The following is a 24,837-nucleotide window of genomic DNA, read 5'->3' on the forward strand; positions in this document are numbered from 1 at the left end:
ACCGCCCACACTTCCCGTGCAGCTGACGACAACAGAAGCGGACAAAAGAAACAAGACACAGCAAATAGACACAGAGAACAGACAACCGGGGGAGGTGGGGAATTAAGTAAAATAAAAATAAATCTTTAAAACAAAAAACAAAAAAACAAAAAAAAGGTGGTATCAAATGTGTGTGACCTGGCTTATCTAACCTGCCTTACCAGGATTCTGGAGGAGACCATGGGGTTCTATATAGAGCAAGGGTTCTTGATCAGGTGTCCATGGAAAGATTTCAAGGGATCCATGAGCTTGAATTGAAAAAAATCAACTTCTCTTTATTTTCTCTGACCTTTAACTGAAATCTCACACTTCATTTATGAATGTATGTAATAAATTACAGTAGTATTCATTTGATATCACATTACAGTTGTTGCATAGCTTGAAAAATTACTTAACACTCATCCATACTTCAAGATTACGGTAGCTGTTAGACCTGACACTAGTTGAGTGTCATAAAACTATCAGTTGCTGCATTCTGAGAAGAGGTCCATGATTTTCACCTGGCTGGCAAAGGGGTCTGTGGGACAAAAAAGGTTAAGAATCCCTGGTTTAGAGGATGAGTCTCAGGGAATGTTTTTTCCTTATCAGCTCCTTTTTGGCATTACTTTTCTTCTTACCTGGTCTAAACCCCAAGTCTTTCACTTTATTAATTCACTATGATGTTCCCCTTTCTTGCCTCTTATTTGTATGACCTCTGCCATCCCAAACCTCAGCCTAAATTAACCCAACCATTTCCCTCTGCTCTAATACCCAAACTATAGACCACTTTTGGAGAAATATGACACAATCTTTAGAGTGGTGTGACCACAAACTTTGGTCTCTAACATTACCTAACAGCCCTTCTGTCTGCCCTTAACTTCAACAGCGATTCCAAATTAACCTCTTTGCTCCAACTCTCTGCCATCTACAATCACCCTTCACATTCAGATGTCCTTGCCTTCAACTTCACTGGGAAGATAAAGACTTTCATAATCTCCACTCTCAAGCTTCCCTCCCATCACCCCATCTTTGGATGAGGCCCCTCCTTTCTAAGGCTAATTCTTTCACCACCCTTCCTGCCTCATCAGGAATCTTATTAATCCCCTTCCTCTCTATCTCCAAACTCTCTTTGGCTTTCTGACTTATATTCCTTTACAACCACATTTCTTTCCTTCACCCATTCACTCTGGTTTCTATCCTATTACTCTGAAACTCTGGGTAATGTTGTCAAAGACTTTCATATTGTTAAATTAACTTTCCCTTCATTTGACTTTGCTGCATTATCTAGGGCAGCCAAATCACTCCTACACTGAAACGCTGCCCTTGGCTCCTGTAGTATCACTCCTACTTTTTCTCCTCACCTCTTCAACCATCCCCACAACCAGAGTTTACTTCTGCTCAAGGCCTCCCGGGAAACAATATCTTTCTGTCCTTCTCATCAAAGGTCACTTTCCTACATACATTTTTTTTCTTCCAGTCATATTAAACTAAATTGCTAAGTTTCAACCCTCTGTAGTATTAACATAAGTCTGTTCCCTTATACATCATCTTAAGGTCTCTTCTTTTAGGAAATCTTCCTATATCAGCAGCATGCCTTGTATGATACTGATGCCCCATCTGTTTATATTGCAACCTTTACAGATCCCAATTCTGCCGCTCACTAGCTATGTGGCCTTGGACACATCGTTATCAATCCCAGGCTCAAAAGAGACAACACCTAACACAGGCTTTCTTTACATTTCAAAATGCCTGGCGTACGGGAGGCCCTCTGGAATGTGATTTTGTTTTTCACATCCGCATAGCTCAGTGTGGCTGACTAGGGAATTCGGGGAATCGGATTCCAACCCAGATACAGGATGTGGGAGGTGGGGTTGGGAGGAGACTGGATTACAAAAAACCAGCTAAAGCAAGGCATGGGCTGAATTAAATAGTTTAGGTTATGGAGTACCTGCTCTGCCCCTAACTTCATGTTTGGCGATGGACCCTCTCTGTCTTTGAGGAACTGTGGTGTTGGCCCAGAAAATCAAACAGTGCCTTCCGGTCCTTACTTCCGACATTCTCTCAAAATAACCGCGAAAGCACCACACGCAAAAAAGATGAGCTCCGCGCCAAGGAGAGAACCGGGAGCTCAGGGCGCATGCGCCTTTCCTCACCTCGCCGGCCTTCGGGACCTCAGCGTGTGGCTGTCCCAAGCAGTGCCTGTTCCTGTGATGATTCCCATCGTCCTTTACGCGATCTGAGATCTCATCTTTTGTATATCCACTTTCTCCCCCATGACTGAAGAAAAACACTGACTAACTGGATTCCGGAAAGATAGTAGGACACCTGGATATCTTGGACCGGCGCGGAAAGAGGAGGCCTGACCTTGGAAGAGGGACGGGGTCCTGCAGCGGGTCCTTCCCGGAGGTGACATTCATCGGGCTCTTCGCGCTGACAGACTCTCGGTTCTAGAGTCATGGCCCAGTTTGTCCGAAACCTCGCAGAGAAGGCTCCGGCGCTGGTCAACGGTGAGGCGGGTATCTGGGCGGACGGGAAGGCGCGTGCGAGCGCCTGCGAGTGAGAAAATGGCTCTGCAGGGCCTGCGGAAGCCGGGGACGACGCGAAGGTGGAGAGAGCAGCAGACAGGTTTTCTCTAGCGTTCTGCTTTCCTAGGCTGCAGCTTAGACTTGATACAACCTAGAAGTTCCTGAATTTTAACCGGGACGATAAAGAGAAGTAGTGGGAAGGGAGCCGGAGTTGATCGGCACCCGCCGCCATGAGCCCCCTTGCATCTCTGGGAATTGAATCTGGAAAGGTTGGCCCTTTTAGAAGAGCTAGGAAAAGGAAGGGCAGAGTCGTGTACAAGCACACTAATTCGGCCTCATCAGATTGTATGGTTTTCCATGGAGTATTTGGAAGTCTCCAGGAATGGATGAGCTTATGAACGTTGACTTTGCTTTCTGCCTTGGCCAAATTCTCAGATCCTTTCCGCTTTAAGCGGTGGAATTGCACTTTAGGGGTGAGTGTCCCTGTTCCAGTAAGCCTAGAACGGAAAGCGTATAAACACTAATCTTAATTATTACAGGTTAGCATTCGTGGAGTTTTTTGTGGGTTTTTGTTTTCTTTGTTTTCCGTTTGAAGAGCCAAAGCCTCACTGGAAACCGCTCTTTCATAGCCCTGAATAGTAGTCTGTTGTGTTAGTATTTCAAGCGTCTGCTGGATAGCAAGCTATTCATTTTATTCCCGCTGTGAGATAAATTGACGTTAAGTTTCTTTATTAGGTGGGCTAAAGTCTACTAAGTGGTTGGAGGGCAGATCTCTCTAAACAGAATTCGCGCAAATTTGATTATGTGTGAATAGAAAGATTTTTAAAATACATGTTAAAAAATACGTCTAATGTTTTTTAACCTATTTCACTATGTGGTTGGTACATTGTTATTCGTTCTCACCTTATTTCCGTTAGCAGCCAAACAATGAGTAGTTGTTGAAGGCTTTAGAGTGCCAGATACTTGATTCTCTTCCTACAGAAGCCCATACGCTAGTAAAGACATTTTGCACATTTTTCCCACAAAATTTCTCAGGTTTGCAACTTTTACTCAACCTTAGGTCATCAAGATATCCGTTATGATAAAACTCTACAATTTTATATAAATAAAAAGAAATATTAAAGGCTTCAGTCTTTAGATTTTGTGGATTATTTGAAGCAGATCTTTTCATTTTCAATTTTTTTTTTCATAGCATGGCTTTCATATCTTTTAGATGCTGTGTCTTGGGGAATTGCAAACGAATTTAAATGATAAAATCCAAAAAATAAAAGTAATATCAAAATAACTTTTGTTATGTACTATATTGTATAAGCCCTTACTTCCACTAATATGAATAATTGAAAGCAAACTGTTGCTATTTTCCAAAAGTACTCAAAAAGGAGGAGTCCCTGTGGCCAGAATGCTAACAAAGTGGAAATATATTTTGCTTTATAACATAATTTAGTGTATTAAATGTAAACTTTAAATGCCTAAGAAAATTATGGTCTCTATCTGTTAATTCTCCTGGGGATCAAAGAAACTGTCAGAAATAAGTAATTTTATCTTCAACCTATCCCCAGATAGGTCAGTCTGGGTTTTGTTTTGTTTTGTTTTTCCTATTAACTAGAGAGGTTTTATTTGGATTTGACCAGTTTTTCCATTACTCTTTCTGTTCCAGAGCCAATCCATGGTACCACATTGCATTTAGTTGTCAGGTCTCCTCAGTCTCCTCTGGTCTGTGACAATTGCACAGTCTACCCTTGTTTTTCATATCATGATAGCCTTGAAGAATACTGCCCAAGTATCATGTAGACTGTCCCCCAATCAGGACTTGTCTGGTGTTTTTCTCAGGATTAGACTGGAGCTGTAGGTTTTTGGAAAGAATACTACAGATGTCAAGTGGCCTTATCACATCATATTGGGAGGTATATGATATCCACCTGACATCATAGGTAATAGTAACCTTCATTAGGTTAAAATAGTATTTGATATGTTTCTCCACTGTAAAGTTACTATTTTTCCCTTTCCAAACTCTATTTTTTTTTAGAAGAAAGTAGGTCTATCTTCTTGCCTAGCAGGGTAATAGGGAGGAGGGTAAGTTCCATCTCCTACATATATTAAGTGAAATTCTTCTGTAAGATGGATTTGTCTCTTCCCCATTTATTTATTATACGAACTTGTACATTTTGTTGCTCAAATTTTTTAAAAATTGATTTTGTAAAAATATTACATTGAAAAAAATATGAGGTCCCATTCAACCCCACCACCCCCACCCCACCACTCCGCCCCAGCAACATTCACTCCCATCATCATGACACATCCATTGCATTTGGTAAGTACATCTCTGGGCATCTCTGCACCTCATGGTCAATGGTCCACATCATGGCCCATATTCTCCCCCATTCCATCCAGTGGGCCCTGGGAGGATTTACAATGTCCGGTGATTGCCCCTGAAGCACCATCCAGGGCAACTCCAAGTCCCAAAGGCGCCTCCACATCTCATCTCTTCCTGCCATTCCCCATACCCATCAGCCACCATGTCCACTTTTCCCACTCCAATGCCACCTTTTCTCTGTGGACCTTGGATTGGTTGTGTCCGTTGCACCTCTATGTCAAGAGGAGGCTCAGATTCCACATGGATACTGGATGCAATCCTCCTGCTTTCAGTTGTAGGCACTCTAGGCTCCATGGTGTGGTGGTTGTCCTTCTTCAACTCCATCTTAGCTGAGTGAGGTGAGTCCAATAAATCAGATTGTAGGAGCTGGAGTCTGTTGAGGCTCAGGGCCTGGCTATCATATTGTCAGTCCAGAGATTCAAATCCCCTAAATATATCTTAAACCCCAACACCAACTACAATTCCAGTAAAGTTGTTGCTCAAATTGATCCAGGCTTGACCATTGGGAATGCTTTCAGGTTGGTATCTCTGTCTCCTCGACATGCTCCAGTCCTTACATTGTGTTTGTTTGTTTGTTTGTTTATTTTTTAGCCTTTCCTTACTTTCTGGTACCACAAGATGCTTCATTCGCACTTAGCTTGTATTTTCCCTGCCTCAGCCTTTGAATCAGCCACTTCGTCAAGGAGCCTTGGTTCCTTTAACTGGACGGTGGTAATTACAAAGTAAAATCTGAGCACTGGGTGTGTTCCTTGCTCCTAGGATATCATTGTTTCTAGACTCCCTCAGCAGATAGAGCTAGCTACTATATATATTTCTGCTAACCCATGTATATATACATGTTAGAATGGTTTCTGTCTGTATCCATGTGTGTATTGCTGAACATGCATTCATACAGGTGTCTCTAACTCTAACCCAGTACCACAGGGTTCACCCTTTTTTTTTTTTTTTTTTAAGATAAATAGATCACACCAAATGTTACATTAAAAAACATAAGAGGTTCCTATATATTCCCCCACCCCTTCCCCCACTCTCCCCTGTTTCTCCCACTTCAACATCCACTTTCTTCAGTAAGGCACATTCATTGCATTTGATGAATACACCCTGGAGCACTGCCACACCGCTTGGACTGTAGTTTTTATTGTAGTTCACACTTCTCCCCCAGTCCATCCAGTGGGTTTTGGCCCATTGCTAGCGTCATAACAGTTCTGTAGTAGAATACCAGCAAGTCCACTCCAATCCATATTATATTCCTCCATCCTGTGGACCCTAGGATGGTGATGTCCACTCCACCTCTAAATTGAGAGGGGGCTTAGAATCTCACATGGCTGATGGATATGATTCTCATGCTTGCAGTTATAGGCACTCTCGGTTCCCACAGGGTTCATTCTTGCTTCTTTTCTTGCTTATCTGTAACTTGCCTCTCCTTTAGTGAGAAATGTAGTCTCACCATCCACCATTCATTCACTTAGTTTTGTTCATATCCTGTAAACCTGTAAAGCAGTTGCAAATTTTTTAGCCTGTTTCCCTGAGAAACAGATTTACCAGTGTTTATGTGCAGTATGCTGATTCATTCTTTAAAGAATGAAATACATGTATGTTAAAGATAGTTTTAGACACAATTGGTTAACTATTCCTAAAGACTTTAGTGTTTTAAGATTTATGTGTTTATTCCTCCCCCTCCCCCTCCCCCTCCCCCTCCCCCCCCCCACCATTGTTGTTTTCTGCTTGCTGTCTGCTTTCTGTGTCCATTCGCTGTGTGTTCTTCTGTGTCTGCTTGTCTTCTCTTTAGGCAGCACTGGGAACCGATCCTGGGACCTTCTGGAGTGGGAGAGAGGCACTCAATCTCTTGTGCCACCTCAGCTCCTTGGTCTGCTGCATCTCTTATTCTTCATGATACTTGGGCAGTATTTTCTTCAAGGCTGTTCCTGTGTCTTTTTGTTGCATCATCTTACTGCACCAGCATGCCTCATAGGCCAGCTTGCCTTCACCAGGAGGCTCCAGGAATTGAACCCTGGACCTCCTCTATGGTAGACAGGAGCCCAAAAGCTTGAGCCACAGCCACTTCCCTGTTTTGTTTTGTTTGTTTTGTTTTGTCTTTTGAGGTACCGGGGGCCAGGGTTGAATCTGGGACCTCGCATATGAGAAGTCAGCATTCAACCACTGAGCCACATCAATTTCCCTGAGTAGTTTTTTTTTTCATTTGTTTTGCTTGTTGTTTTTGTTTTTGTTTTTTTTCAGGAGGCACCAGGAACCAAACTCAGCGAACCACATCCGCTCCCAACTTTATACTTTTTAATTGCCCTATCTTACAGGTTTTGGACAGTTCTATTTAAAACTATCTTAGAGTTTTGTGTTGGCTTAAAGATTTACCCAAATCTCCAAGCACAGAGAATGATGGAGATAGTAATACTAAAAGTAGTGAAATACCCAAATACAGCCAATTAGTAATAGGAAAAGCAACAAAAATCTTGGATGACCCATCTTTGAACGGTAGATACTTTATGGATGTTCATGTATTCATGCTACTTTTTATTAGGTTTCTCTTGAAATTATTTTTATAAAATGCCTTTCTCTTCCTGAAATTACTACCGTAGTCTCACATTTAACCCCGTATGTTAAGGATCTTTTTTCTTGAAACAGGAAAACCTTGAGGAATTTCAGCTTAGTAATAGATTCAAGATTTTGCTGCTCCTAACAATAAATGTAGGCTTAACTTTGATTGTTTGTGGTGTTTCTGAAGGAGGAGCAGCTGTGCTTTTGTTAAAGAGAGGTTTAATCTAGCACATATCGATGAAGATACCAAAAATGTGTGCTAATTGGTATAATTCCATCTGGATTTATGGCCAATATTGTGGCAAGTTTTAATCTTAAGGGTTCCTTTAACATTGCTCCTTCCCTTCCTTTCTTGCCCCTTTTTCCGCTAAATTGTCTGGTCTTTCCACCAAGAAAATACGGTAGAAATGCTATTTTCTTGTTTTTGAATCCAACTCCTAGTAACTTTACAGTTAACTGGATTTGCCATTCATAAATGAAGTAATAGTACTAGCTGGCCACTAGTGAAGTCCTGGCATAACTGAATGTGCCTTATAGGCTTCCTGCCTGGTTGAACTTCCCCTGTGACACAGGTGTTCTGCATCTTTAAAAGCCTCTTGTTACTAGGGAGCAGCTTTGACTTTTCACACTGGGTGCACATTTGGTATAAGCAGTGAATGAATGTGATGCATGAATAAATATTTGTGTCCAACCCACACATCTGCTTCTTTCAGTCTCTAGTGAGTTCATCCTGGGTTTTTTTGTTTTTGTTTTGTTTTGTTTTTTCCAGCTGCTGTGACTTACTCGAAGCCTCGATTGGCCACATTTTGGCATTATGCCAAGGTTGAGCTGGTTCCTCCAACCCCTGCTGAGATCCCTACAGCTATTCAGAGCCTAAAAAAAATAGTCAGAAGTGCTCAGACTGGTAGCTTCAAACAGCTCACAGTTAAGGTAACCATGGACTAAATGAAAATGTATATGCATCAGAGAAAATGTCTTCCCTTGGGATTTTTCTGATTGTTTTGATTAATATATGTAGTTTCCAGTACGACTGAACCCAACATAATGAGAGATTATCTCTTTTTTTGACTGCCTACCAAGATATTTACCTTTCTAATTTTGTCATCTGGGTAGAAATAATTGGGCCATTTTGTGTCTTACTTTCCAGGTAGATGTATCCTATAACAAAGAAGTAAGCATTTTTACTGGGTGACTTTTTTCATCTTTCCTATTTGGTTAGTATACTAAAATAGGATGACTTGCTTTGTTGATTCAGTACCTTTTTCCATCTGTAGCCCTGGAATTCGCCCCAATTTGGCCAAAAGATCTCTTGGACTATATCAGTCAGGAAGGTAACATTCATGTGGAAGAGGAAAAAAACACCAAACCTGACAAACATATAATATGATATGAAGAAATATTGAACTGCACTAAGATCAAAAGACTACAAGAATTGGAACTTTAATTTTATATTTACTTGCTTGACCCAGGCACAGGATACAATAAACCTAAAGAACTAAATTATTGCTTTCTTGAAGATGTATATCCATGAAAAACATAGTTATTTTTCGAAAGACTTCCAATAATATCTGTCTAATTTGAAGGGGAAAATTCACTTCTAGAAATGCTAAAAAGAAAATGCTCAGGGAAGCAGTTGTGGTTCAACCAGTTGGGCTCCCGTCTACCATATGGAATGCCCTGGGTTCATGTTCCGGGGCCTCCTTCTGAAGGCAGGCTCGCCCGCAAGCGCCACGGAGCGCTGCCCGGCCCACAAGTACCACAGAGTGCCACCTGACCCGCAAGCACCGCGGAGTGCCACCAGCCCACAAGCGCCATGGAGAGCCAACTCAACAAGGCGAAACAAGAAAAAGGGAGACAAGCAAAAGCATAGAGGAGCACGCAGTGAATGGACACAGAGAACAGATAGCAAGCAAGCCGTGGCTGGGTGGGGGGGTGGGGATAAATAAAAAATAAAAAGCCGCAAGGGGGGATAAAAGAAAAGAAGAGGCTCAGTTTTGTTGTGGGAAGGCATTTTTTCAGTTGGGGTATGGAGATCCATGAAGCTGGTACTTGGATGAAACAGTACTTTTCCTGGAACCATATGTGAACTTTTTCTCTTCACACTAAGAAAACGTTAAGAGTTTCACAAACTGAATAGCAGCTGAATACTTGGGAAGAGTTAAGCCACATAATATGAATAAAAATGATGTCTAAAGAGGAAGACGGGCATCTTTCAACAGATTTTCTTCAGCCAGACAGAAATGTCTATCCAGAGATTTGCCTTTCTGTGGCCATCCTTTCATATGAATGCCCTGTCTAAATGTGTCAGCTCTTTCCAGGATGTGGGTTGTTTTAGGGCTCATAAAGTATCTCATAAGCTAATAATGAAAGGGTTAAATCAGTTCATATCTTTAGAGAATGCTTGGGAAGAATTTATACGCTCTGAACTACTTACCTTACACAATCGAAAGTTCAAGGGTTCTTGGCAGTTGAGCGAAAGTTAACCTTGCTGAATCTTGACTTTGACTAAAATTGCCTTCTAGTTTGAATAGCATCCTTATATTCTCTCATTTAATCCTGGAGAAGAATAGTTGTAAGTACATTAGGAAAGGAATATATCTTAAAATGTGTGCTTCTTTTTTCAGGAAGCTCTTCTGAATGGTTTGGTGGCCACTGAGGTGTGGATGTGGTTTTATATCGGCGAGATCATAGGAAAGCGTGGCATCATTGGCTATGATGTTTGAAGACCAGTCTTTAACATCTGATTATTTTTGGTTTTACTATTTGAGTGTTCTTGGACCATGTATGATCAGACTGCTATCTGAATAAATAAGATAATGTGTGAAAGTCAGTGTTCCCTCTTGGACCATGTGTGATTAGACTGCTATCAAATAAATAAGATAATCTGTGAAATTCAGTGTTTTCTCTCTCAAACACAGAATCACAATACAGATTTCTTGATATGAAGTTCAAGTGTTTTTTACTTGGATACCTTAGTGGAGCTCTAAAAAAAAAAAATAGAGCTCTAAATGCATGTCTTTGCTTAGTCTGAAATTGGAAAGGATATGTGTGAATTTATCAACCTGGTATGTATATATGTATGGAGAACATTTTAGTTTGGGACTAAGGTTTGAAGTATGTTGTTTAAGCTTTATTTCCAAAAAAGTAACAGAGAAGACCTTGAGAAAACTGAAACTTGCTACATTAGGAGAAATCGAATACCATGTACCAGAATGATGTAGTTAAATCATGTCAATCATCATAAAAAATAAAATTTGGACTGTTTCACTTTGCTAAAATCACAAAAAGGTCCTTTTGATAATAGCTTTATAAATATTGGGGACACTTCTTGTCAACTTGAATGCAGCCTCCCAAGAGAGAATAGCAGGATGGTACTTTAAAGTGTGTATCTTTGTAACATCTTTAACAGGACAGAGTGGAAGTCATGATCTATATTTTAATAAATTAATTTTGATAGGTGTTACATTACTAATTGGTCTGATTTTATGATTTTTAGAGCCTGTCTTCAAAAATATCCTATATATTTTTAAACAAAGTTATAATTTTGGGTCTAAATAGTATATTATGTCCTGAAATAAATAGGTGATTGGTATCAGTCTTTCTTGAGCCATTTTATTGCGGGTTTAGGGGAGACTGATCATTTATTGGCTTTTCCTGGGGGTCTTACAATCTTGGTTGGCTCCTTTGGTACATTTCAAAATCGTTTGTAACTCTCTTGCAGCTGTTTTAGCCTAATAAAGGGCTTAACTTTCCTAAGTGATAGGCAGGAAAGTCCCCATAGAGACTGCTGCTTTTCTGAAATATAAAGTAATGCCTAACCTTAACTGCATCTGCAGTTAACACAGGTGGTCAAAACTGAAACTACCTCTTCAAAAAGCGTGCAATAACTTAAAAATATGCATAGCAAAGACTTAAAAGATAGTGACTACTTTCATAATGGTTTTTATGAGTTTTTATATTTCATAGAATTAGCAAATATTAAAATTAACCAAAAAAAGATTTAAGGTATGACATCAGCTAGCCCTAGTAGGAACCTACAAAGGCTCTGTTGATTTGTGATTTTTTTATAACCACAATCATCAGAAAGTCCTCAAAATAAACATTTACTACTCACTTCACTGCTACTTCCTCCTCTGCCAATAGCATATGTCTCATCTACCCTGTGGTCAATAGTGCATGTATGGAATTTTTTAGGTTAAAATAGCACTTTGAAGTGGCTACTTGGTTTCTCCAGGCCTGTTTCTTCTTGCCCTCCTAAACCCAAATACCTTGTCTCCTAGCAGAGAACTCTTTGGGTTATCTTTCACTCATTCAACTTGTGCATGCCAAGTGTTTACCACTGGCAACTTGAGTATAACTCAGATATTTATTGTGCACCTTCCAAATTCCAGGCAGTATGCTAAATGGTAGAAACATTCATGAACAAAAGTGTATGTTACCTGTTACAGCTTGGTCTAGTGAGACAGGTAATTAAGCATACAATTACAGTAACATGAGAAGTGCTATAATGAAGGAAGTAGAAGGTATGCTTGAAAGAATCTAACCCAGACTTGAGGGTTCAAGAAATGCTATCAGATGGAGTAGTGTCTAAAAGTAGATCAGAAAGAGTAAGAGCCAAGAAGAATGGATCAAGGTAATTGGGGCAGATGGAATAGCCTGTGCAAAAGCTATTAAGTCTGTAAAAGTGATGGCGTTGGGAGTCCTCAAAGAATTTAAGTGTGCCCAACTAACCAAATGTAGAGGGAAGTAGTGAGGTAAAACCAGAGATAGTGGAGACCAGACCATGAAGTACTTTTTGTTTATTTGTTTTGTTTTGTTTTTTAAGTGCCTTTTATGCCACATTAAGTATTGAACTTTATCTTAAAGGCAGTGGGTGGAAAGTAGCTGGAGGATTTTGACAAGGCCCAACCCCTGCTTCCAAATAGTTTGTATAGTCCAACAGCAAGGTAGGCTCGAGACATACATGACCTGTGTTTTTCTCTATATGTACACATCATGAGGAGAGGGACAAGTAGAGTTGCTAAAGTTCAAGCCAGTTATACAAATAGCAATTACTGTGACCCAAAGGTACAATTCCTATGGAAACGGCTATCTACAAAGATAAGTCCTTCAACATAAATGTCAAAACAGCAAGGCCTTTTTGCAAGTCTTTAATCATTTCAAGACCAATGTGAAACTGTCCACCTTGTGTTCTTAATCCTTGGTTCTGTACACCTCAGTGTTCTACTAGGATAACAGTTTCTCTGTTTCTGCTCATCTCTCACAAGTATTTCTCCTGATTTGTAAAGGTAGCTCAATATACTGGTTTTTCAATGTTTTATGTTTGTATAGCAGTTTACATTTTCAACGGACTCGAACTATCTCATTTAGCTCTCAACTTTCCTCTGAGGCACATGGCATAAATGATATGCCATTTAACAAATCAGAAACTGAGCAACAAAAATATAATGGGGGAAGCAGACTTGGCCGAATGGATAGGGCATCCACCTACCACATGGGAGGTCCAAGGTTCAAACCCCAGGCCTCCTCGACCTGTGTGGAGCTGGCCCATGCGCAGTGCTGATGCGCGCAAGGAGTGCCATGCCATGCAGGGGTGTCCCTCACGTAGGGGAGCCCCACACACAAGGAGTATGCCCGGTAAGGAGAGCCGCCCAGCGCTGAAGAAAGTGCAGCCTGCCCAAGAATGGCACCGCACACAGGGAGAGCTGACACAACAAGATGACTCAACAAAAAGAGACACAGATTCCCGTGCCGCTGATAAGGATAAAAGCGTCACAGAAGAACACACAGAGAAAATAGACACAGAGCAGACAACTCGGGGCGGGGGGGTTAGAAATAATAAATCTTTAATATATATATATATATAATGGTTTGGCTAGGATACCATGAGTAGTACATGGTGGAACCACAAGTTGGGTTCAGGAAATGATCACATGTAGTCTGTGCCCTGATTTAATTCATGACCACCTCCTTGTGGACCGCCATGCTTTGTTTTCACAGTTCCATTCTGAAGTACTTTATATTCTCAGTCCTGCTTTGCCCAACTATAAAGCTTAATTGTCCCATCAGATGTCAGCCTACCTAATCTTATGTAAGGTGTTAATTAGCTTTGTGGGACTTACTATTTCCTAAATAGTGTGGTTTTTATTTCTATCAGAATATGAATTTGTAGGACTGTGAGCATTCCGGTGATGAATACAGTAACAGTTCCACCAGAAATAATACCTTAGCAGGAAATTTACACTAGACCTACTTACCAAATAAAAGACCCTGATACTAATAAAATATTGACATGCAAGATCCATCACACCTGTTCTTAGCCTAGCCTTAATCTCATTTTAACAACCATTGTTTCAGCCACATAATTTCTAACTAGTCCCCATAAAAACCTCCAGCTTTAAGTCTTAGGTCATTGGGGAAGCATATGTGGCTTAACCAATTGGGCTCCCATCTACCATATAGGAGGTCCAGGGTTCAATGCCCAGGGCTTCCTGGTGAGGCAAGTTGGCCCATGTGGCGAGCTGCCCCGCACGGAGTGCCCACGCAGGAATGCTTCCCCACGTGGGAAAGCCGCCCACGCAGGGGTGCCAGCCGACATTGAGAGCTGGTGCAGCAAGATGACACATAAAAAGACAGGAGAGAGAGTAAGACATAGCAGACAGGGAGTGGAGGTGGCGCAAAAGAGTAATTGCCTGTCTCCCACTCCAGAAGGTCTTTTTAGGAGGGACTGGGAACCAAACCCAGGACCTCCCATGTGAGAGGGGGGCACCCAATTGCTTGAGTCACATCCACTCCCCTGTCATCAGATTATACACCCACTGTTCCTGATTGTTGATGTTTTGTATTAACTGTCAGTCACTGTCCTTTACTTCCTCACAATTTTGCCTCCTGGCTCACTGTCAACTCTACAACACTAGTTTTTTTTTTTAATTCCCCTTCCCCTCCCCCTTCCCTGCTGTCTCCCCCCACCCTGCTGTTTTTGTTGTCTTGTGTCCATTTGCTGTGTGATCTTCTATATCTATTTCTCTTCTCATTTTTTTTCCTCTAGGATTCAACGGGATCTGATCCTGGGGACCTCTGATGTGGAAAGAGGTTCCCTGTCAGCTGCGCCACTGCAGCTCCTGGTTTCTGCTGCACTTCACCTTGACTCTCTCTCCCCTGCGTCTCTCTTTTGTTGCATCATCATCTTGCTGTGTGACTCACTTGCGCAGGCACTGGCTCATGATATGAGCACTTGGCTCACCATGCGGGCACGGCTCACCATGCAGGCATGCTTTCTCTCCTTTTTCACCAGGAGGCCCCAGGGATCAAACCGAGGTCCTCCCATATGGTAGGCAGAAGCCCTCTCACTTGAGCCACATCTGCTTCCCCAGCACTACTCTTAATATGTGGCAATTTCAACATACACTGGATCAGTTCAAAGTATGGTCCTTGGACCACAGCAGCAACAGCAGCAACAGGGAACTTAGAAATGAAAATTCTCAGGCTCTACCCTAGACCTAACTCAAACTCAAGGAGTAGGATCTTGCTATCTGTCACATTGTCTTTCCATGTGACTGATGCACGTTAAAGTTTTAGAACCGTTGATGTAAATGATCCCTGAAAAACTGCAATAATTATGTCCTTCATCTTCCATGGGCACGCATCCATTCCCATGGCATTACCAATAACTTCAACCCCTCTATAGATTCAGTTTCATGCATCTCTCCAACCACCCATTGACTTTCCAGGCAATTCCCTCTTATATCCAAACTATAATAATTTGGAATCACCATAACCATAAATCAGTTGATCCTTCTGTCTTTTTATTCTCTCACCCCCTAGATACACACTTTTCCCTCCTTACCTAACTCAAACATGTTTCATGGTCAATTATGATCACTCTTGAATATATCCTTAACTTTCTTAGCTCTCACTGACTTCATTGTAATCATTTGCCAAAACCACATCCTTCGCTAAATCCAACAGTCTCCCCACTCTATTTTTGCACCAACATAGCTAGAGAAAACAACCAAGACGGCTGGTTTCACTTTTTTCTTTAAAAAAGTTTTTTTGTGGTAACATGCATATAGCATATCATTTGCCATTTTAACCACTTTCAAGTATACAATTCAATGGTGTTAAATTATATTCACAATGTTGTGCTACCATTACCACTCATCCATTATCAAAAATTTTTTTTAATTTTTTTATTAAAGTTAATAGATTGCAAGGAATGTTACATTAAAAAACATAAGAGGTTCCCATATAACCCACTCCCCACCCCCCACCACATCATTTTTGTAAATTGTATTTTTTTGAAGATATATACATCACACACAAAAAAATGTTACACTAAAAATATGAGGTTCCTGTATACCCCCCACCCCCCATAAAATTTTTCCATCATCCCAAACAGAAATACTGAATCATTATAGTTTCACTTTATATTCACAATGAGAACTTTTAAGAGAGCACTTAATAGTACGTGGCAATCATTCTCTATTTCTTTGGTCCATTCACTATCCCCACCCCCTGATGGTGATTATTTCCTCTCTTCTCAAACCTCCAACCCTTCTCCATCCTCGTTGTCAACAAATGACCTTACTTCCTACTTGACTGAGAAAATCAAAACAGAGAACTGCCACTTACTCCCACAACCTCCTCTACTCACCTATCACTATCTGCAGCCATATATATACTCCACCTTACCTGTCCTAGACGGTTCATACTCCTATTTAAAGCCAATCCCTCCACTTAATGTCCTGAGCCAGCATTTATCCCGTTTCCTATGTCATTAGTGTCTTTCCCCTACTCTGTAAAATTCCCATGAGTGTACATAGTCTATTATTTAGCCCATTTATAAGGTATATATATATATGTATGTATGCGTGTGTGTGTGTGTATATATATATATAGCAAAAAAACTCAAAACTTTGTCAGTACTCACTAATTCCTCTCTTCCTGTTATCTCTTAAACCCACTGCAATCAACTTTCATTCTTACCACTCCACTGAATCTACACTTCTTATGAGTTAAATGCAATAATCAGTTCTCAGTCCTTATTTCATTCGATCAATCAGCAGTATTTGACTCAGGTGAATGTTTCCTTCTTTTTGATGCACTTGACTTCCACAGCTTTCCTTTCTTCCTTCTTTTTCTTCACTTTTGTTTGTTTTCCTTGTTCCTTCTTTTCTCTACATCCTATCTTTAGAATAGCCCATTAAGATAGGGCTCAGTCCTGACACTCCTCTATCTGTACTCCCTCAGTGATCGCATCTAGTCTTGTGGCTTTAAATATCACCTTTGGGGAGGAGATTTGGCCCAATGGACAGGGCGTCTGCCAACCACATGGGAGGTCCAGGGTTCAAACCCAGGGCCGCCTGACCCGTGTGATAAACTGGCCCACACACACGCACGCAAGGAGTGCCGAGCCACACAGAAGTGTCCCCCGCATAGGGGAGACCCACATGCAAGGGGTGTGCCCTGTAAGGAGAGCTGCTCAGCGCGAAAGAAGGTTCAGCCTGCCCAGGAGTGGCGCTGCACATACTGAGAGCTGATGCAGCAAGATGACGCAACGAAACGAGACACAGATGCTGGGTGCCACTGACACAAGCAGACACAGAAGACCTCACAGCAAATAGACACAGCAGACAACTGGGGGAGTGGAAAGGGGAGAGAAATAATTATTTTTTTAACGTCATATAGAAAATATATATATATATCACCTTTACGCTAACAACACCCAAATTTGTCTCTACTACATACCTCTCCTTTGAACTGTAGATGTATATGCAACTGTCTATTCGATAGCTTCACTTGGGTGTTTAATAGCCATCTTAAACTTTGCACATCCAAAACTCAACTGCTGATTCTCTTCCTCATCCCCACCCCAAACCTGTTCCTTCCACAGTCTATCCAATCTCAGCTGATGGCGACTCTATCCTTCCAGTTGCTCAGGCCAGAAACCTTTGGATTTATCCTGATTCCCTCTCTCATATCCCATATCCATCCACCAGGATATTCTGTTATACCTTCAAAATACATCTAGGGGAAGCAGATTTGACTCAACTGATAGAGCATCTGCCTACGACATGGGAGGTCCAGGGTTTAAACCCAGAGCCTCCTGACCTGTGTGGTGAGCTGGCCCACGTACAGTGCTGATGTGTGCAAGGAGTGCTGTACCACACAGGGGTGTCCCCCACATAGGAGAGCCCCATGTGCAAGGAGTGCACCCCTGCAAGGAAAACTGCCCCAAGCGAAGAAAGCACAGCCTGCCCAGGAATAGAGCTGCACACACGGAGAGACAACAAAAAGAGACACAGATTTCTGATGCCGCTGACAAGAATGCAAGTGGACACAGAAGAACACACAGCGAATGGACACAGCAGACAACGGAGGTGGGGGGAGAGAAGGGGAGAGAAATAATATATATACACATATATATACACACACACAGGATTTGGCCATTAACACCACCACTGTTATCACCAAGACACCATCATCTCTCCTTGGGACTTCTGGAATGGCCCCTTAGATGAACTCCCTGCCTCCAAGCTTGCCTGTCCACAGTCTATTCTTCAAATTAGTCAGAGTGATGGTGTCAAAATATACATCAGGGGAAATGGATGTAGCTCAACCAATTGGGCTCCCATCTACCATATAGGAGGTCCAGGGTTCAATGCCCAGGGCCTTTTGGTGAGGGCAAGCTGGCCCATGAGGTGAGCTGGCCCACACGGAGTGCCAGACCACTCAGGAATGCTGCCCCATTCAGGAGTGCCAGCCTATGTGGGAATGGAGCCCAGCGCGGGAAAGCCGCCCTGCGCAGGAGTGCCAGCCAATGCGGAGAGCTGGCACAGGAGTGCAGGCCGACGTGGAGAGATGGTACAGCAAGATGACACAACAAGAGACACAGTTGAGAGAAAATAAGACAGCAGAACAGGGAGCTGAGGTGGTACAAGAGAGTAATCGCCTCTCTCCCACTCTGGAAGGTCCCAGGATTGATTCCGGAGCCTCTCTAATGAAAACAAGCAGGCACAGAAGAACACACAGCAAATGGACCCAGAGAGCAGACAACAGGGTGATGAGCAGGGGGAGAAAAATAAATAAAAAATAAACTTTAAAAAAGAAAAAAAGTAAGTCAGACCATGTCTCTTCTCTGCTCACAACCCTTCAATGGCTCCCATTTCATTTAAGTTAGATGCTAAAACCCTTACTGTTGCCTACAAGGTCCAATATGATCCAGCTTCCCATTACCTTTCTGACCTCATCTTCTCCCGTTCTTGCCCTTGCTCACTCTTCCTTGGAACGCTGGTCCCCTTGCTCTGCCTCAAACAACTCCTTTAGGGAAGCGGACTTGGCCCAGTGGTTAGGGCATCCACCTACCATATGGGAGGTCCGCATTTCAAACCCTGGGCCTCCTTGACCCGTGTGGAACTGGCCCATGAACAGTGCTGATGTGCGCAAGGAGTGCCCTGCCATGCAGGGGTGTCCCCCGCATAGGGGAGCCCCACACACAAGGAGTGTGCCCCATAAGGAGAGCCGCCCAGCGCGAAAGAAAGTGCAGCCTGCCCCCAGGAATGGCGCTGCATACACGGAGAGCTGACACAGCAAGATGATGTAACAAAAAGAAACACAGATTCCTGGTGCCACTGATAAGGATAGAAGCAGTCACAGAAGAACACACAGCAAATGGATACAGAGAGCAGACAACTGGGAGGGGGGGAGAGGAAAGAAATAAATACAAAATAAATCTTTTAAAAAAAAACAACTCCTTTAGGTCTAGCTGGTTCCTCAGCCTGAAATGTTCTTCCCCAAGATATCCCTAGGTCTCCCTCACCTCATTCAATGTTTTCAGTGTGGGCTTCCCCACCCAACCAATTTAAAATGGCAAGAAACCTCTCTCCAAATTCTTTTCCCCTTACCCTGGCTGTTTTTTCCCCAAATTTTTCGACTTCTAACATTCTATATAGTTTACTGATTTACAATGCTTATTGTTTACTTGTTTCCCCTTGCTAACATGTAAGTGACACAAAAGCAGAGATTTTTTAAAATCTGTTTTTCTAACTGGTATATCCCAAACTCCAAGCACAGAGAAGTCACTCAATAAAAATGTGATGAATAAGTTAAATTACTGATTAAAGAATCCATGTCTCTATAAATGTGCTCATCCTGGCCTTTTCTACCTACCACATTCCTGGTCCACTCTCAATAGGGTCTCCTGACTTTCCCAAACGGCTTCCCTTTGCCCTCCTGTTGATGCCTCTTGTAGCATGCATCCTAGTATTCTAATGATACATTTTGTTTTTTAGTTTTTGGGGTTTTTTTTAAAGATTTATTTTATTTATTTCTCTCCCCTCCACCCCCCCCCCCCAGTTGTCTGCTGTGTCCATTAGCTGTGTGCTCTTCTGCGTCCACTTGCATTATCAGGTGGCATCAGGAAACTGTGTCTCTTTTTGTTGTTGTTGTTGCATCATCTTGCTGTGTCAGCTCTCTCTCCGTGTGTGCAGTGCCACTCCTGGGTGGGTTGCACTTTTTTTTTCCACAAAGGCGGCTCTCCTTGCGGGGTGCACTCCTTGCGTGTGGGGCACCCCTATGCAGGGGTGCCCCTGCGTGGCATGGCACTCCTTGTGCGCGGCAGCACTGTGCGTGGGCCAGCTCACCACACTGGGTATTAAACCCTGGACCCTCCATATGGTAGGCAGATGCCCTATCTGTTGAGCCACGTCCATTTCCTAATAATGCATTTTGATTTATTTCCCTTGCTAAACTGTAAACTTCTTGAGAAAGGTACTGTGTCTAATTCACCTTTGTAGTCCCAACCTATCAAATTATCTCATTCGTATAGTGTAGGTTTTCAAACAATAAAACGGCAGACTACTTTCTGTGTTTGGTTTTGGATTGATAAACAGAGGAATTTGGTGGCACTTTGCCACAGAGGGAGATGCAGGCCTGGGAGACTCATTTCCTGAAAGCCTGCAGACTGAACTGCTACAGAGCTGATGCCGGCTGAGTCACTCGTGCATCTCAACCTCTGACTCTGAAACAGATCTGGATCCCTGTTTAGCAGCCCTTTTCTCTAAAGCAAGGTTAGTACAGGGCTGCCTTTGCATAAGGGCTGGGGGAGAAGGAGCACAAAATGATAGGGTGGACAGCAGCAGATCATTCATAGGGGACCTAGCCTGAAATCTGAAAATCTCAGAAACTCCTCAGGAACTGATCATCCTTGCTCCCTCTGTCTTTGCTAAGGCTGCATTTCGGGATTCACATTCTCAATACAGCTGAAAAGAAACATCATACATATATAGATTTATAGTGCCACACATATAGGATTTACACATACAATCTATGGATGGGTTTCTTCTTTTTCCTTTATTAGAGAACTTGTGGATTTTCAAAACAATCACGCATAAAATGCAGGATTCCCATATACCACCCTATTATTAACAATTCGCATTGGCATGGAATATTTTTACAGTCTATGAGAGCACATTTTTATAATTGTAGTCATAACTATAGTCCATGAATTAATTTAGGGTTCACTGTGTAATGGAGTTCCATGGATTTTTCAAACTTTTTATTCTGTTACCATATATACAATCTAACATTCCCCCTTAAATCACATTTAGATATATATTTCAGTGCTGTTAATTAGGTTCACAATTGTTCTACCATCACCATAATCCATTAGCAAACCATTGCCATCTTTTCAAGTAGGAACGCTGTACATTTTAAGCCTTAACCTCCCATTCCCTATCCCCACCCCATTCCCTGGTAACCTATATGCTTGATTCTGAAGCTATGAGTTTACTTATTCTAGTTATTTCAAATCAGTGAGATCACACAATATTTGTCCTTTTGTGTCTGGCTTATTTCACTCAGCATCATGTTTTCTAGGTTCATCCATGTTGTGGCATGTATCAGGATTTCATTCCTTTTTATAGCGTAATAATATTCCATTGTATGTGTATACAACATTTTTCATAGGTTAATGGACACTTGGGTTGCTGCCATCTTTTGGCAATTGTGAATAATTCCACTATGAACATCAGTTGGAATATCAGTTGTAAATTATAGTTAGCACCCCTGCTTTCATTTCTTCTAAGTATATTTCTCGTAGCAGGATTGCTGGGTCATATGGTAATTCTATACTTAGCTTCCTGAGGCTGCACCATTTTACCTTGCCACCAGCCACAAGTGAGCGTTCTTCTTTCTCCATATCCTTTCCAACACTTGTTTTTTTCTATGGAGGGGTTTTTATAAGAATTATACCTTGAACTTCTTGCACAAAGTAAGAAAGGTTATCTTCCAATGGCTGCAAGGTTTAATGCATTCCAGTGTTATCAAATCCAAAAGCAATTAAACATTGTTGTATGGTTTTGAATTATAGCCTACTTGTTAAAATAGCTATGTTTCCCCTAAGGACAGCCTGCATTTTTACCTTGATGTCATCTCACTCTGGGTCTCAAGAGAGTAAGGAAGTTAATAGCATAAATAAATAAATATAGTTCTGTGACACAGTGAGTTATAAGATGATGGTGGAAAAGTCATTACCAATTTTAGTCACCTTCAGGTGGACCAGTGAAAAGAAAGCCATGTAAACCCAGGATTGGTGAAAGAAATGAAAGCAATGCTTACCAAATAGACATTAAGTCACGAGTGATATTTTGATCATCATTACAGTTTCATATGCCTTGAATATGCCGGAAGAAGTGTGCTTTATTATCTGGTACCCAAATTACTACACTGGGGAAACTAATTTCCACTTCACCCTGGGCTTCAAATTTCTCACACACACACACACACACACACACACACACACACCCCTGCCACCTAGCCCCCTGCTACAGGGAGGGAAAACACTGAAGCCAAATGGCCCTTGATTTGGGACCTTTGAGTTTGTTTGCTCTGTCATCACCATGTAACATCTCCTGCCTCCCCATCCACCCATCCAAGAAGAAAGCTGTTTATAAGAACTTAGTAGTAAACCCCTCAAAGTTATCTAGGGAAAGATCTGAAGGACACAAGTCCACAACAAAATCCACTTTTTCTCTCTTAAAACAATATCTGTAGTTGCATGTTTTCCTTATTTATCCATGTCAAGTATAGCAAAGGCCTCTAGCAGATTAGCAGCAGCACTCATCTAAGATTTGAAACAAAATGTTACTGAAATGGAACCATTTGCCTGAGGTGAGCGAGTTAGGGGTAGAGGTCTGGAATGCAGGACTTGATTCCTGGTTTCCTAACTCTAACCACTTCCTCTCTTAGATATTTAAGTTGGTTATTGCACTGTGAGGAGCAGGAGTGGGGAGGGGGGATGGTTTGCTTTTTATGTATTTACTCAGAAACTTACATCTGAACTCTAACCCACATATAAGACACTCCATTGCAACTTCGCAGGAGCAAGTGATGATTCATAACATATGATTTGCATCACAGCCTTTGGTACCATGATTTTTCCTGGGTCTTGAGCAATAGGATTGGTTTTATGTTAGTAGAGAGGGCTCCAAATAGAAATGAGAGCAAGGCAAAAGAGCAGAAGCTAAGACCTAATTCTAAACTTCTTAAAAGTTAAACTAACCAGTGATCATTTAACCACCTAGTCTATAGCCATAATGTTTCGAAATAAATTCTCAGGTTTTTTTTTTTTTAAGATTTATTTATTTCTCTCCCCTTCCCTCCGTTGTCTGTTCTCTGTGTCTATTTGCTGTGTCGTCTTCTTTGTCCATTTCTGTTGTTGTCAGCGGCATGGGAATCTGTGTTTCTTTTTGTTGTGTCATCTTGTGTCAGCTCTCCATGTGTGAGGCACCATTCCTGGGCAGGCTGCACTTTCCTTCGCGCTGGGCGGCTCTCCTTACAGAGCGCACTCCTTGCGCATGGGGCTCCCCTACGCGGGGGACACCCCTACGTGGCAGGGCACTCCTTGCGCACATCAGCACTGCTCATGGGCCGGCTCCACACGGGTCAAGGAGGCCCAGGGTTTGAACCTTAGACCTCCCATGTGGTAGACGGACTCCCTAACCACTGGGCCAAGTCTGCCGCCCAAATTCTCAGGTTTTAAACTTGGTATCAGAAGTTCATATAACTTCACATATGAGAGACATTAAGAAATGTAGCTTTCAATTGAGGTTTACATGTTTGTATCAGAAAGAGGGTATGAGGTCTTTGCCTTGTGCAATGATGTCCATGTTCTCATGATTTTGTTTATTGTTGGCTTGTTTGTTTTTTACTTAGTTAACTACTGAAAGATATTCAGTGAGTATTTTTTTAAGTGTAGAAAGAAACAACTAAACACAATGCATCCATTATAATATAGATTAATATGGCAAAACAACGTTAGCCAATTGGAGAATCTTAGCCAATCAGAGAACCTTGGCCTTTGGAGAATCTCCAGGCCAGTCATGATTGCTGGAGGGAAAAAAAATTCTTACTCTAAGAGCTTGTTCAAATGACATGTTTCTCTTAGAAATTCTAGTCTTTCAATACTGACACCCTCATTTGTGGAAATTCACCTCAGAATTCAGGAATTGGTTCTAGGTCCTCTGAGAATATTCCTCAATCAACAAGTTGTCCACCTAGCTAAGGGACAGCTTCCTGGAATTAAGACTGCAGAACCCAGGTTATAATTAACTCAGACTTCCTCCTCCTCCTGTACCTTGGCCATGATCTTAATCCTCACCTAGATTTTCCATCCCATCTATGGAAAAAATTTTGCTCTAAATTAGATCAACTCTAGTCCTGTTGGTCTAAGATAAATTAGCATTAGCATTGGTGGCTTAAAGGACTCCTAACCCAATTTTAGACCATTTAGTTAGACTTAAGCATGATCAAAGCTAGACATCTTAGTGGGGGAATAATATTGCTCAGTTTTATCCTTTCTCTCCCCGTAATAAAAAGCATTGTTTGGTAATGCTAAGTCTAGTGAATTTTTTCAAATCAGTTTGGAGGCAAACAAAATATTCCAATTCTGGGAACTACAGCATTGACAATACACAGAAAGAATTAAAAAGTGACACAAAGGGAGGGACTTTGGAATTTAGCAGTTTTCAACTTCATGGATTATTTAAAGTTAGATTTCAAGTTTATTGCTGTTTATCTAAAGAGCTCAAAGCTCTTTCCTGTATGATTTCCTTACACCTTTGCAAGAAATAAGTTTGATGGAATAGAGAGTAGATTCAAGTAGTAGTCTCCCACTTTTGCAGGTGTGAAGGTTGAGATTCAGAGGAGCTGTTATGTACCTTCACTCATGTGCAGTGCTTTCCAGGAAAGAGGAACACCTTACTTAATACATTAAAGAGAAAAGAGAAACCATCTATCTCAAACTCCTTCAATTTCCTCCCGTTTACCCTAAACTGATCTACTTCTGATTACACCCTTCCCTCTTTCTCC

At 41.7% G+C, this 24,837-nt stretch overlaps 1 protein-coding gene across 1 annotated transcript; it reads left to right on the plus strand.

Annotated features, from left to right (window-relative positions):
* The first annotated feature begins 2,174 nt into the window (after positions 1–2,174).
* On the plus strand, positions 2,175–10,362 carry ATP5MG (ATP synthase membrane subunit g). Its single transcript, XM_004456317.4, has 3 exons — positions 2,175–2,525; positions 8,240–8,400; positions 10,095–10,362. The coding sequence occupies exons 1-3, from the start codon at positions 2,474–2,476 to the stop codon at positions 10,191–10,193; spliced, it is 312 nt and encodes a 103-aa protein (XP_004456374.1). The 5' UTR covers positions 2,175–2,473; the 3' UTR covers positions 10,194–10,362.
* Positions 10,363–24,837: the final 14,475 nt, after the last annotated feature.

The sequence above is a fragment of the Dasypus novemcinctus genome, chromosome 27 (genome assembly GCF_030445035.2).
Source record: "Dasypus novemcinctus isolate mDasNov1 chromosome 27, mDasNov1.1.hap2, whole genome shotgun sequence".
In the NCBI taxonomy this organism is placed as follows: Eukaryota; Metazoa; Chordata; class Mammalia; order Cingulata; family Dasypodidae; genus Dasypus; species Dasypus novemcinctus.